The sequence below is a fragment of the Rhamphochromis longiceps genome, linkage group LG14, assembly GCF_057381845.1.
Source record: "Rhamphochromis longiceps isolate RC_006_pf linkage group LG14, R_longiceps_female_GT1.1, whole genome shotgun sequence".
Classification (NCBI taxonomy): Eukaryota; Metazoa; Chordata; class Actinopteri; order Cichliformes; family Cichlidae; genus Rhamphochromis; species Rhamphochromis longiceps.
Window position 1 is genome coordinate 18340928 of NC_140570.1, and position 15011 is coordinate 18355938.

General features: G+C 38.4%; 1 protein-coding gene across 1 annotated transcript; it reads right to left on the reverse strand.

Moving 5' to 3' along the window:
• Window positions 1-350: 350 nt before the first annotated feature.
• LOC146653894 (beta-galactosidase-1-like protein 2) lies at window positions 351-14992 on the reverse strand. Its single transcript, XM_085379732.1, has 22 exons — window positions 14915-14992; window positions 7308-7412; window positions 7066-7125; window positions 6662-6709; window positions 6176-6361; window positions 5925-5993; window positions 5717-5812; window positions 5515-5623; window positions 5340-5432; window positions 5166-5247; window positions 4965-5029; window positions 4695-4779; window positions 4344-4481; window positions 3640-3720; window positions 3427-3533; window positions 2808-2954; window positions 2649-2720; window positions 2266-2344; window positions 1656-1743; window positions 1355-1469; window positions 1101-1217; window positions 351-1001 (listed from the first exon to the last, which is right to left on the reverse strand). The coding sequence occupies exons 5-22, from the start codon at window positions 6337-6339 to the stop codon at window positions 891-893; spliced, it is 1818 nt and encodes a 605-aa protein (XP_085235858.1). The 5' UTR covers window positions 6340-6361; window positions 6662-6709; window positions 7066-7125; window positions 7308-7412; window positions 14915-14992; the 3' UTR covers window positions 351-890.
• Between the last annotated feature and the right edge of the window lie 19 nt (window positions 14993-15011).

Here is a 15011-nt window from a genome sequence, read left to right on the forward strand (position 1 = left end):
CACGGGGATTTTCTTTTCCAGTTGTTATTATTTTTCTGTAGCCATGAACGCAATAAAAGTTACACTTGTGTCTTCATTAGTTGCTGTGTATTTAATCGTATGCTCACATGTATGGCAAACATTGTACCTTTATTGTCAAGGTACAGATTTATTTCCGTCTTTAGTGAATGTGAGGGCGCTGTTCAAGCCAAGGACGGTCTCTAGTTCAGGTGTGTCAAACGTGAGACATAGACCTTCCCATTGCAGTAACAGATAAATAAACAAATGACAGAAAAAAAATCTTGTTTTTCTTTTTTTTTTTTTATTCTCTGCTATAGAATTCAATTTTTACAACGGGTTCACAGTGAAAAGGCAAAAAAGTATAATTTTAGCCATTTAATTATTTGTGTTGACAGATTTCTTTCATCGGCTATAATGTATCATGTCGAAAAGCTGAGACATACTGTTGAAATTGCACTTCTCGGGGATTTTAAATGTGTAGTTAAACTTCTATAAAACGACCGAAAGGGGATTTTCACTGATCCAGCCCATTTAAGATCCAAGTGTGCTGCATGAGCCACAACATGAAATGAGTTTGACACTCCTGCTCTGGTCAAATCAGGGACTTTACACAGTCAAAGGTTCAAGATGTGTAAAATGGGTTCAAACTGCATTATTTGTAGTGAGAGCAAGATGCATGTTAAATAATAAGTCGAGTGAAATCAGCAGATTGCATAGTAAAGGAAACAAAACAAAATGCAAGATTTTATAATTTGAATGAAAATATTTACAATAGATTTTATAGGCTAGACAGTATTAACATAATGAATCTATCAGTCTTTTAATGAAAGAGCATGGTTGTCTTTGTCTGTGTGTATGTGTTAAAGTTAGTTTGTTGTTTTACAGCATGTTCACAGCAGTGTGCAGAAAGGAAGTTTGTACACATCGATAACCTTTCCATAATCAGGATTTTCAGCAAACAGTAGTTTATCATGCACCCGTTGTTCCTCAAAGACAATAATCTGAAAGAGAGCAGAAAAATAAACATAAATTAACTAAGGTTCTTTAGTTACAAGTTACACTTATAATTCATGTTCCATCTTTTGATATTACACAGGTACCTCATTCTCTCCACTTCTAAGCCAAGGTGCTGGGAGATAAAGGAAATGCTGGGGGCCAATAAACCAATAACGTCCAAGGTTCTGCCCATTGACAAATATAATGCCTTTACCCCAACTCTGTGGATAAATACACTATCAACAAACAGAAACTAGCCAGCCAGCCAATACAGCATGTATTGGTTTTTTTTAAAGAAAAAACCCTCTAGCTTACTTGCTGGTTAGTTAATGTTTTCCACACAAACTGTTATACTCACACGAAGGCTGACAAAGGTGTCTTTGGGAGGGCCATCGACACAGAGCCTGGCCTGGAAAAACCCGGGGATACAATGTGACTTGAAGTCAGTTTTCCATTGGCCTGAATTTGTTAATCTAAAACAAGAGCCACAAAACACATACTGTTATCAAAGTGCACATTGAATCTATACAAGGAGACTCGAGCAATTTTTGATTGAATCTTCCCTTTAACATAGACAATGAAAAGGTACACTTAGAAACCTGCCATTCTAAACACTGTACGATTTTGGCAAGAAAGACGTTTTAATCCAGATAACAGACCTTTTTATAAAGCTGGGCTTCATATCAAAGCAGGAGATGGAAAATCCTCTCAGTGGAGTGTTGTTCAACACAATGTCTCCCACAATACCTGTAATTTGAATTATAAACTGAATATTCCTTACAGTTATGTCGTTTATACGTTACTTTAAATGACTTATATATATATATATATATACACATGTAAAAAATAACTAGTCTTGATTGCAACTGATAGGTTTAATAGTGCATGCAGGAAAAAAAACGTGTGTCCTTCCAACCTCATTAGGAAATGAATACTTTTATTTTACTAGCACTATCCACAAATGTGGATGTCTAACCAGATACTTACTCTGGATTTTATTTACTTTTTCTTCATACAAAACAAAGGCAAAAAAAATAAATAAAAATAAAGCAGTAAGCATAGAACATCTTTTAGGACTTAAGCTTAAAAAATATGTGCCCTGGCCTGAAAGTCCATGCAGCTATGCAATCTGACAGCAGAAGTATTATTATCAGTATGAAAATTTGCTGAATTTAAATTGTAAAACTTTCTGAATGACATTTTGTCAAAAGACTGAAGCAGTCACTTTGATATAGCTATGTAAAAAACACACAGCAGCATGTGGAATACCTTTGCGCTGTTCATCCAGAGCTTTCCCATAATTCACTCTTCCACAGTTCTCCACAAGGAAGCTTAATGTCCTCTCCCCCTTTGATATACAAAAAATTAGTGCTTTAAATGTTGAGTATAAATAAAAGATGACTATGTACAATTTTCTTTGAGTCTATGAATATTCCAAGTCCTAACACACACGTCTATGGACTGTGGGAGTAAATCATAGTGTGCAAAGAGAGTTTACGGCCCAATTAACTAATGGCACTATTGTGTTTTGTAACTTCACTCCAAAGACAAATTTGGGGGTAAAATGGGATGATTAAGCATATTAACCCTAATCCTTAATTTAAGTATCACTTTGTAAAGTTCAGAGTAGATACAGAAAAAATGATCAGCACCTTTCCATCAGGGAGTGCAACCTCATGAGTCTTATAGTCCAAACAACCAACACACTCCCTGTTCACAAAAACCTGGAAAAGATTGAAAAGTCACACAGGCAGTGTATAATTATGCTGTATTTTGGATCTGTGGTTACTTTATCACTGGTATGCTCTTACCACTGCTCTGTCTCTAATGTTGTTCCTGGAGTTTAGGGCGCCTCCACCAGTGATAGTGGTTTCATACAGTGTATAACCATATGACTGACCATTGTTATTGTTCACAGGGAGATTCTCCATGTTCACTGGCTTGTCTGACTTGTGCGGCTGGAGAAATGGGAGGTAAAATCAAGTAAATGGTAAAACATTAAGAAAAATTTAAGAATTTGAAACATAATGCAATTTGATCAGATCTCTTGCTGCATCACAACACATGGGGAAAAAACAGGAGTAGTGTTGTGGCTTGAAAATTACAGTTTCTTAATGTAAGCTTTCACAAGTGCTCATGAAAGACTACCTGAATCACATTCAGAAAGGGGAAGAAACATAGCTAAAGGAGAAGTAAGGTCAAACCTAACTGCAAGTTGTGAGACATCTGTCTTAAGCATATAAGCAGCAAGTTGCCAGATTGCTGCACAAAGACACACATGCTGATAACAGCAGCGTCATGTCTGTTTGATACTCATTGTACCATGTTTGCTCTCCTTCCACCAGGGACCCCATATTTATCTGCTCTGATCTAGTTTTGTCAGTTATACTATCAACTCTACCAGATGGGCGCTTGCCATCTGCAGCTCACCTTGTCGCTGAATTGCAAGATGTCCCACAGTGACAGGTGTTGCTGGATAAAAGCAGGGCTGTAAGCTTTCCTTTCCGGAGAAGAGGGCACTCCAGGAAGAGGCTCAGCTGTGAGTTCGCAAAAACATTCAGTCATGCCTGAGTTAGACATTTTAGTAGATTTACATTGTTTTTCATAAATTAAAATAAATATGGATCCTTAAGAAGAACTTACAGTGGTACTGGCTGAATAAATTCCTCAGGTGGTGATATTTTGGAGTGCAGTCCCCAGCTTCAGATAGGGGAGCATCATAATCTGCCAAGAAACCATTGAGACCGCTGACTTTTTAAAATGAAAAGATATTAAACATTTAAACGAGCAAAATTGTGGTTTTATTTTTGGAGAGCCGTTATGTTGTCTGTGTTTTCTGCATTGATTTAAACCACAGCTAACAAGCTGTATTATAGTACATAAACCATGCCCCTTCCACGTTAACAGATTTAACAGGGGTCAAATTAAAACAAAAAAGTCCACTTCAGATAAATTTCTCCCAAAGTTATTTTGCTCTGTTTGAAGTAGTTCTTATTTACAATCAAGAAGTAAAAGTTTTCTTGTAAGAGTGCTTGCATTTATGCAGCACTTTTCAAAACAAAGCGAGAATAATATGCAGTAATATTAAAGAATACCAGGGGCAAAAAATAGGAAAAGTGAAAAGTGAAAAATAAATACAATATAAATGAAGGGACCAGGTCGTGTAGGGCTTTAAAAATCAGCAATAAAAATCTTAAACTCAATTCTAAAACTAACAGGTAGCCAGTGAATGGCTGCAAGGACTGTTGTAATGTGTCACTGCTGGAAAAGATATCCCTCAAACATGTAAAACACTTCTTTGTGCTTTGATCTCTGGGCTCTGGGGTCTAAGGTTAATCCCACCCTACCGTAACTGGTGACCTGAGATTTGTAGGCGCCAAAGTCCATTGCGCCGTTCATGAAGCCAAAGCTGGTTCCGCCATGAAACATGTACAGATTAATGGAAACGCCTCGATCCAAGATCTCGGACACCACAGCCAGCATGTCTGTCATAAAGGGCAGCACAGATTTTCCACTGTAGCAGTGTGTGACGACATAACACACAAAGACCAACAAGCAGCAATATATGGAGTTTTAAAGTGCATATTTACAATCTGCCTAAACATTTCAAATAAATAAACACTTGTCACTTTGAATCTTGTCATAAAATGAACATATGCTTGGAAAAATTGTGTGACTTAAAAAAAACATTTGCAAACCCTCGGCGTGGAACACGTGATGATGTTCTCCCCAGACATCAAACCATCCAGACCAGTACTCCATTACCATTAGAGGTTTCTGGGGCTACACAACAGAACACGTGTATTAAGTAGGCTCTATCTTGCTCCTCACTGTCACAGGCTGAATAAAACATTACCATCAATTCATAATAAAAATCCCCAAAGTATTTCTCAGTTGACTTAAATGTCTTTCAGATTGAAATGTCAACCTGTCATGACAATCGCAGATCATCGTTGACCATCACTTACCTGTATGTCAGCCAAATGTTGGATGGCTCCAAATGAGAGTCTCTGAAGGTTTATTGTTTTTAGAGCTGAAATAAGCAAGATGTCACATTCTCAAACACGATCCAATAACAAGGACAAAACCATAAAGTAAAAAGCGAACAAAGGACACAGACAACGATTGTTTGTATCTTTCTTTAGCTCAAGGTTTATCAGTGTTATTACCTCCTTCCACCCCTCCACATCTTAAGCCTTCCCAGTTGTCTGAAGTCATCAGAAGCTCTTTGATCCCTCTGGACTGGAGACACTACAGCAAAAAAGACAACGAAGGGTGCAGGAATCCATCATGCTGCAATGTCACAAACCATTTTAATGATTAAAATTGGCAATAATACACACATTCTTTATAAATGGCATATATTTGTCATCTTTTGCAAATGAGCCGTATTCATTCTCAACCTGGACTGCAATGATCGGGCCGCCTCCTTCAAACTAAAAAACAAAACCAAACAGAGAAAACTCTAGTTATTCTTTTGGCTTAAAATGTAGTGAGAAAACAGCCACCTGGACTTACCATCAGAGGCTTGATAACTGAGATGAGCTTGTCAAAGTACAAGTTGACAGCATTTACGAATCCAGGATAAGTTGTCCTCAACTGCATCTCTTCATCTTGTAGCAACCAGCTAGAGAAAAAAAAGAGGAACAAGAGAGAAGACACGGTGTGGTATACTGCGTATTTATGGAACAGCTTCAAATTGATGGGAAGATGATACTACCTAGGCAACCCGCCCAAGTCCCATTCAGCGCAGATGTAAGGTCCAGGACGCAGTATAACCCAGAGACCCAGCTGTGCTGCCAAACTGACATAGGCCCTGAGACAGGCACAGATGCTTCATGCTCTTTTCAGAAATAAATACTTTGTATGTCTTAAAAAAAAAAAAAAAGTAGTCCTACAAACGTAACACATTTAGGTGGGAAACTTACTTAAGGTCCAGCTGATCCTGAAAATTAAATGTTCCCCTCTCAGGCTCATGGAGGTTCCATGGCACATATCTGAAAAATAAAGCAGCAAAGAATATATTCTTTGTATCATCAGCAATAGTACAGTGTATAAGGAGGAGAAATGTTCAACAGGCCTTCCACATAGACCCTAAACTGGTTTCTATTTGGCTTACTTCACCAAAAGAACAGATACTTGTGATTTAAGGCGTACAGAATGTGCACTGGGAACGTACGTTGTGAGTGTATTGAGACCACAGGCCTTCATCTTCAGCAGCCTGTCCTCCCAGTAGGCTCTGGGGACACGGAAGTAATGGACAGAGCCTCCCAGGATGCGGAAAGGCTCTCCTTCTAGAGTAAACTGAGACGAGTTGGCCTTCAGTCCCTCTAAACGACTCATTCTTCTCACATCAAGGTGATGTCTGAGGGGGAAAAAAATCACTAACATATAATCTAACAGAAAAAAGTTCATTTTTTTAAAGCAGGTATTGCATGCTGGATTATGGTGTTTTTAAGCTGTGTCAAAGCATTTGAAACATTTTAGCATGACATTACAGTAACAAATGATGCATTTAAAACATTGTAGTACCTGCAGACTGCACAAATAACGCATACATTTTAGGTAGAGTAAATGGAAAACCTTACCAAGACTTAACATGAAAGTTGAAACTGCCAGCTACATCAAAAACACTGTCAGTGCTGTGGCTTGAAGCTGAGCTTACCAGAGCGCATTCGTGGAAGGGGTGGATGGTGCTGGGAGGCCTCAAACACTGTGGATAAGGGAAACTATTGTTGTTTTAGAACAAAAATATAATAGTTCTCTCTCTCTCACTCTCTCTCTACCCCTTAGTCTTTGTCAGTGAAGCACTGCCTTACAGAAAACAGAAATCACACTGTACACAGTAATGTTGGTCTCTTCATATTTCTTTGCTCAGTTTTTACATGTTTTGTTTTTCTCGGTTTAGAGGGCAAACGGAACAACGTCACATTAACAAAGTGTACTTGGTAGGAAATGCTAAAGGTTCAACTTTATTGAACAACTAATTGTTCAATCAGTTCAACTGTTCAGTGTAATTGCGGTTACAAACATAACTTAAAGTATGACCAGCGAAGGCAGGTGGAGTACCTTTGTTGAGACTTCTGGTTCATCCACGGTGCTTGTAACAAGAAAAGAACAAGAAGCTCCCTGTGAATGAAAATTTGCATTATGAGGTTAGGGGCTGTTCACAATTATTTACCTTTTTATAAGCGCACAAACAGGAACATAGGAGTAGGAGTTTAATGGCTGATTGACATATTCTGAAGTATTTTCTAGGCATTTGATTACACCCGCCAGCACCATCACACATTCTTAAAGAGTGGAAGTACCTCTCTAACCATATGGACAGGAGAAGTGGTTTTGTGTGCTTCTGCAAGGGCAGCTATGGCGAGGCCACATCCCAGTGCACACAAGGTGGAATCAGGCCATTCAAACTGTGAAAGAGACCAAAGGGTGACAGGTGGCTGTTCCCTCAACCCTGAGCACACAGGCCATTGCAAGACACCAGCTGGAAAGACTCTTGGATCTTTAGCAGCCCTGAAAGTGGCACCTGAAAAACTGTAACGCTAACAGCTGGGCTTACTGCTGGTGTGTATATCCTAAAAAGCAAAATTATGTTTTGTTTTGTTATTCTAATGTAAAGTAATTTTATAGCATTGTGTCAATCAATAAAGTTAGCTGCTGTTGTAATTTCTATAGCTTCAAATGTATCTTCACCAAACAAAGCAATAATGAAAAAAATGTAAAAATTCGGGAACATTCCCTTTCCCCCTTATTTGCCTGTTTTATCAGGTTTACACATATTTATTACACCTCATTAAATAGCATTCTGGATTGATTGCTTTCCTGCCAATAACATGGATTTTTATTTATTTATTCATTAAAATAACACACAAGACAAAGTCAGCCACTAAAAAGACAAGGGTCTGTCTGTAGATCCCATTTTAAAAAAATCTGTCATTCAATAAATTATTTACAAGAATTTAGAGTGCTCTCCGTTTTCAATGAGCAGGTGAACTTTTTGGTGGTCCCTAAGTATCTACCGTAGTTGTCGCGTTTCATTGTAGTGATGGGATTTCCGGATCTTTTTAGAGAACCGGCTCCTTCGGCTCACTAAAAAGAGTCGGTTCTTTTGGCTCCCAACTGGATCTTCAGGTTGTTTTGTTGCTTTAATTAACTAATTATGGACAACAATATAAAATTATGCACAAAAGGAATTAGTAATGTAAAAAAACGTGGTTTTCTTTATATATATGTTTATATATAAATTAGAGATGGACCGATCCGATATTACGTATCGGTATCGGTCCGATACTGACCTAAATTACTGGATCGGATATCGGAGAAAAATAAAAAATGTAATCCGATCCATTAAATATCACGAAAGCACCTCACAAAACTTGCAACACGCCGTAACTCACCTCAGAACGTTAGCACGTCGGAGCAGTATGCATCACGTGATAGAGCGGCTGTGGCATGCGGGACCTGTCGGTGGTCTGGATAGCATTTGGAGCTTCGCTAGCAACCTGGCATTTCATCTCCGACAAAGTTATCCCCGAGAGAAGTAAAGCAAGTGTGTAAGTCCATCTCTGAATGTTTGTAAAGCATTCCCACGTTAAGCTTAACGAGCGACTGCCTCTCGCTCTCCGGCTGCTACTTCAATCGTGAAACTGCTTAAATGATCAGCTGATCGGCTTTTCTGTAGCGAGTCCGTCTTTCTTGTTTGTTTTTGGCCCACTTTGCACCAGAAAGAGGAAACCAGCGGCTGAACAACAGCAGCACGTTTAAGCTTGATAAGCTGTTGTTAGAATTTATTTATTATTACTTTCTACTCGAGGATCTTTTTCTACGTAGCTGACGCTGGTAACTGTGCAGGGGCGGATCTAGCAAAGTTTAGCCAGGGGGGCCGATAGGGCATTAACTGGGAAAAGGGGGCACAAAGACATACTTTTCTTTCTTATTCTCATTTAAAATGTCTAGCTTTTAATAAATAATTATCTGACACCCAAAGTTTTAATTTGATGTAAAATGAATAGAAGTCAATTACTGTATATAGTAACTATTAAGTCTAATATATATACCCTAGTAAGCTATAGTACTTTTTCCTTTGGGGAGGTACCATCTGTGCAGTCTGCAATTTTGTTGAAGAAAGATGTTGAATCTATTTAATATTTCTGTGCATTTTTTTTCACACTGCATCAAATTAAGGTTGATTACGTCGATTAAGCATCATGAGGTGGCGCGTGAGGGGTGGTTCCCTATTTTTTATTTATTTATTTTTGTTGTTGCTGGGAGTTGGAACCCTATTAGTTAGGTTGCTTAATATTTACGCTAAGTACTCTTTAAAATACCAGAATAGGGAGGATGGTGTAGGTCTAAGTTTATTAGATTGATCAGTATTGCTGAACTATGAAATATTTTTTTTGTATACAGGTATAACAGAATAGCTTTAGTGTAGTTGTTGTTTTAAACTTGAGTATGAACTTGCAGACTTGCAAAATGCAGCAAGATATTTTAAAAAACAGTTTTGTTGATTAAAAAACACTATATCGGATTCATATCGGTATCGGCAGATATCCAAATTTATGATATCGGTATTGGTATCGGACATAAAAAAGTGGTATCGTGCCATCTCTAATATAAATATTTATGAGGGCCCCTAGAGACAAAACTCGTACAAACTCCAAAACACATTTCTAGCGTTAACTGAACTTCCAAAACAGAGCTACCTAGATCACTTAAATTACACAATCGAATGCATATGTCTATTGTTTTTGTATTATCACACAAACAATCATATATATACATATATATATCTATATATATATATATAGATATATATATGATTGTTTTGTGTGATTATATATTAACTGATCAAGCACACACATCCATACATATGCAATAATACTAAGTGCAATAATCCTTTCTGTCATCGTTGTATTTTTACTCAGTTGTATATAGTATTTGTATTTGTATTCTATTTTTATCTTATTGTATATTTATTTTATTGTATTCTACTGTATATAGTATTTTATTCTATTCTGTACAGTTGTGTACTGTATTTATTCTTATTGTATTCTAATTTTTGCCTCATAACTTTTGCACTGTCCACTTCCTGCTGTGACAAAACAAATTTCCCACGTGTGGGACTAATAAAGGTTATCTTATCTTATCTTATATATATATATATATATATATATATATATATATATATATATATATAAAAACACCCAGCACGCCCCTGCGGGCGGTTTATCCTTCAAGCTCGGGTCCTCTACCAGAGGCCTGGGGGCTTGAGGGTCCTGTGCAGTATCTTAGCTGTTCCCAGGACTGCGCTCTTCTGGACAGAGATCTCTGATGTTATTCCCTCCGATGTTATATATATATGTATATATGTATGTATGTATATATATATATATATATATATATACATACACACACACACACACACACACACACACACACACACACATATATATATATGTATATGTATATGTGTATATATATATATATATATATATATATATATATATATATACATATATATGTATATATATGTATACATAGTGGTGGTCAGAGGTGTGGACTCGAGTCACATGACTTGGACTCGAGTCAGACTCGAGTCATTAATTTTATGACTTTAGACTTGACTTGAAAAAATGTTCTAAGACTTGTGACTTGACTTGGACTTTTACACCAATGACTTGGGACTTGAATTGGACTTGAACCGGTTTACTTGAAAAGACTTGATATTTTACCCCAAATATAAAATTTAACATGCATATTATATAGAGATTGAAAATGTGACGTCATTCACGGATAGAACCGCAAAGGATTCTGGGAACTCGTGGCAAGCGGTACTAGCGCACGCAGGCTTTCAATTAAAATCAGTTATACAGCGATAAAAAGAAACACAAAAATGTCAAGAAGCTGTTGTATTATTAACTGCAATAGCCGGTCGCATGACAGCCACGGGAAGCCGACGAGTAAAGAGATCGGTTGTTATCGGATTACGTCGTTGAAGAGAAATTGTTCAAGCCATGTTTCCGAAGTAACAAAGACGCGACGGATGGCCTGGATTTCAGCCATTCAAAGATCAAATATAACGTCCCAGAACACTCCAGCTCACAGGTTAGTCTGCTCCAAGCATTTACACGAAGGTCAGTGTTTTTTAGTAGTTAATACGTCATTTTCACAACATAATTAGTGATATAGGTTACAAGCAAGTCTGGCGCTGAACAGAAATTGTCGCGCTATGCTTCTTTATTTATTGTGCATAAATAGTGAATTGTCCTGACACAATATTGCGTTTCGCTTCTGTTATTATGGTACATTGACAAAAACATATACTTTTCTTCAAAGGATAAAACAGGTTTTTTGTATCACTAATTGCCCAGTACGATTACAGCATACAGTATTATTGTCACTGCTACATTTCTGTGATGCTACCAGAAATTATTTCCACTACTAATTAATTACCGTTGAGCTCAAAGGTCCTATTAATAAACGGTTAAGGAATGTGTATTTATGACGACGATTTGTGAGACTGGTAAACTTATGATACGTACGATGGTCTTTCATTCTACACGGTGCATTTCAAGGTCCTGTACCCATCCGTCGGTAAACTGTACCTGGGCTTGTTGCAGTGACCTGAAGTTACTAAACTTCATGAGTGTATGCGCTCACTCCAAGAAGCGTATGATTATAAATATGCATATAAATATTAGGGGTGCAACGATATTCGTATCGATATTGAACCGTTCGATACAGTGCTTTCGGTTCGGTACGCATATGTATCGAACAATACAACATTTGTAATTTATTTTATCAACTTTCCTTCCGATGATGCTGTCTGTGTTGAGCGCTCAGTGAATCTGCGTTCGACTACTCCGCCTAGGCTGCACTGTCGAGCGCAGATCCACTGAGCGCTCAACACAGACAGCATAGTCAGAAGGAAGCGTGCAGGGCAAGCTAGCAAGACACATGGACCTCCCCCACCCTCATTCAGATCTGGCGTTTGGAATTATTTTGGTTTTCATGTGACGTATGACCCTGAAGGTAAGCGAGTCATGGACTAAAGTAAAACAGTATGTTGGATGTGCCATGCAATGCTCAATTACATGGGTGGGAGCTAGTGTGTTAGCGCAGTTAGCTCGTTAACGTGTTGGCCGTCTAGCCCCACACACGGGGCGATCGGCGGTAGCTCGTTAACGGAGATTTGCAGTGTTGTGGCGTTAAGGTCATTTCAACGAGATTAACCTGAAAGCACTAGTGGGAACACAACGAATATGACTGCACATTTACGCCGACATCATCCTAGTGCAAAGACCAAAACAACAAGCATGCTACTAACTTTAGCCGAGTCATTTAGACAGCTGTTAGCACATGATTCTCCTTATGCTGCTGAGAATATAGCCCAGAAGAAGCGGATAGTATAGCTTTTATTTTGGAAAGAGCCATTTCTCTGTAATAAACTCTCTTTTCCAAAGATGAGTGATTCCTCAATCAGATACAGGGCTCGCAATATCGCTAGCCCGACGTCCCGGAGCTAGCGATTTTTTTCAGTCGGGGTACCAAAATCTATCTCTGCCCTGCCCGTCGGGCTATTGTAGGAAAAATATATGTCAATGCTTTTGCATTCTTTCAGAAATGTAGCTGGGTAATTATGTCATTGGCATCGGTGAGCCACTGTCAATATGTGACATATTGAAGTCGCGTTTGAATTTGCGCTTGTTTTTTTGCTTTCACTTTGCAATCGTGCGAACTGTGTATAGAGAGCGACAGCACTGATCTGTGAGTGATGATAATTTGTGCACCAATTCCTCTGACATCGTCTTATTAATCGTTAGCTTACTATGCAAACATGACAAGTGAAATCTCCCGCAGCTTAAACATGTGAGAGGTTGATCGCGCAGAGAATCGCTGACCGTCATGTGAGTGTGTGTGTAAAAGCAGCAGTATATATATTTTAGTTCTGCTGAGCCAAACAAGACAGGTCAGGGTGAAGAAGTGACAGCCAAAGAAAAGCTTACCACAAAACGGAGAAGTTATGACAAATCAGACTATAAGGCAAAAAGAAAGTGCAGCTTTATGGTTTCATGGACAAAAGAATTTCTGTGGCTGCAATATGACGAGCTAAATAACCAGGGCTGCACATAAGTGGTCCGCAGGTGCGCATTCGCTGTCAAAATAAAAAACACGCACAAGGGTTAGGGTTAAATTTAAAAACTGTACTTTTGAGTTAAAATATATATTTATAATTTTAATAAATGACAAATTAAAAAGGCATGAACATTTTTTTGTATCGAAAAAATATCGAACCGTGACACCAAAGTATCGAACCGAACCGAACCGTGAATTTTGTGTATCGTTGCACCCCTAATAAATATGCTACGATGAGATAGCTGACTTCATCTAACTAGCAAATGTTGTCCAGGCTACGTTGGTGATGCAGTTTTTTTTAATGTGTATGATATTTTTGTCATGCGATTTTAAAGCTGGTCCTACAACCGCATCCAAGAATAACATGCAGCTTATCTCAGAACTGTCGGTGAAAATTATTCTTGGAGCTAGGTTTAATTGAGCTGCATTTTAAAGAGGTGCAATTTCACAATTTGTGTATATTTTCTAAGTTCACTATTTTGTCATGTGTTGAGAAAAACACAGATTTTAAAATTACATGGTCTAATATTTACATTTAGCATATAACTGCAACATTATTTTTTCGTGTTTTTTTTTTTTTAAAGACTCGAAAGGACTTGAAATTCAAAGTTTCAGACTTGTGACTTGACTCGGACTTTTACACCAGTGACTTGAGACTCGACTCTGACTTGCCTGACATTACTTGAGACTTGACTTGAGACTTGAGGATAAAGACTTGAGACTTACTTGAGACTTGCAAAACAATGACTTGGTCCCACCTCTGGTGGTGGTAGACAAACAGAAGAAGACGGCCGTAGTGATCGATGTAGCGGTTCCGAATGACAGCAATATCAGGAAGAAGGAACACGAGAAGCTGGAGAAATACCAAGGGCTCAGAGAAGAGCTCGAGAGGATGTGGAGGGTGAAGGTAATGGTGGTCCCCGTGGTAATCGGAGCACTAGGTGCGGTGACTCCCAAGCTAGGCGAGTGGCTCCAGCAGATCCCGGGAATAACATCGGAGATCTCTGTCCAGAAGAGCGCAGTCCTGGGAACAGCTAAGATACTGCGCAGGACCCTCAAGCTCCCAGGCCTCTGGTAGAGGACCCGAGCTTGAAGGATAAACCGCCCGCAGGGGCGTGCTGGGTGTTTTTTTTTTTATATATATATTCAAATAATTAAAGAAAAATTAATTTACCTGTTGCTACCACACACCCAATCCGATTGTTAGTACTTGCTGGCTTGTGTAGCCACTAGGTAACAAAAGCTCAACACGGCCCCTAGCATCCTGGAGCACTTGTGTTGTGTTTTGGAGTTTTGTATGTGCTTTGTCTCTAGTGGCCACTTTAGACATACTTTTATTTATTCACTCCACATAAACTGTAATAAATAAATTATAAAATACAAAAAACAACTATTTACATTTCATACATTTAAACTTTTAAGTAGTTAAATTTTCAGCTTTTTCCTTTTAAACAAATTTAAAGTGAAACAACACAAAACACTGCAAACCACAACACAATAGAATATGGGGGGGGGGAGAACGCCCAGACCTTTAATTAAGGGAAAGGTTGTCACTGAGAAATATTAATGTCACACTCAACTGACTGCGTTTTATCTTCCCATTGCACTGATGGGTGGACATTTCTTAGGTGCCTGTGCATGTTGTTTTTGGAGCCGGCTCTATATTATATCCTTTTCTTGCAGACTCTACACTCTGCCTTTGTGTTGTCAATAAGACTGAAATGGTTCCAGACTTTGCTTCTTTTCTTGGTGTTACTCATTTTCTTTACTGTACCTTTCCAGTGTGACGGTGTTGTCTCTTGTTGTTGCTCCCGGCTGCCTTTTTTTCCCTCTCCCTCCTGCTCTTGTTGTGTGCTACTGCTGTTGCAAGT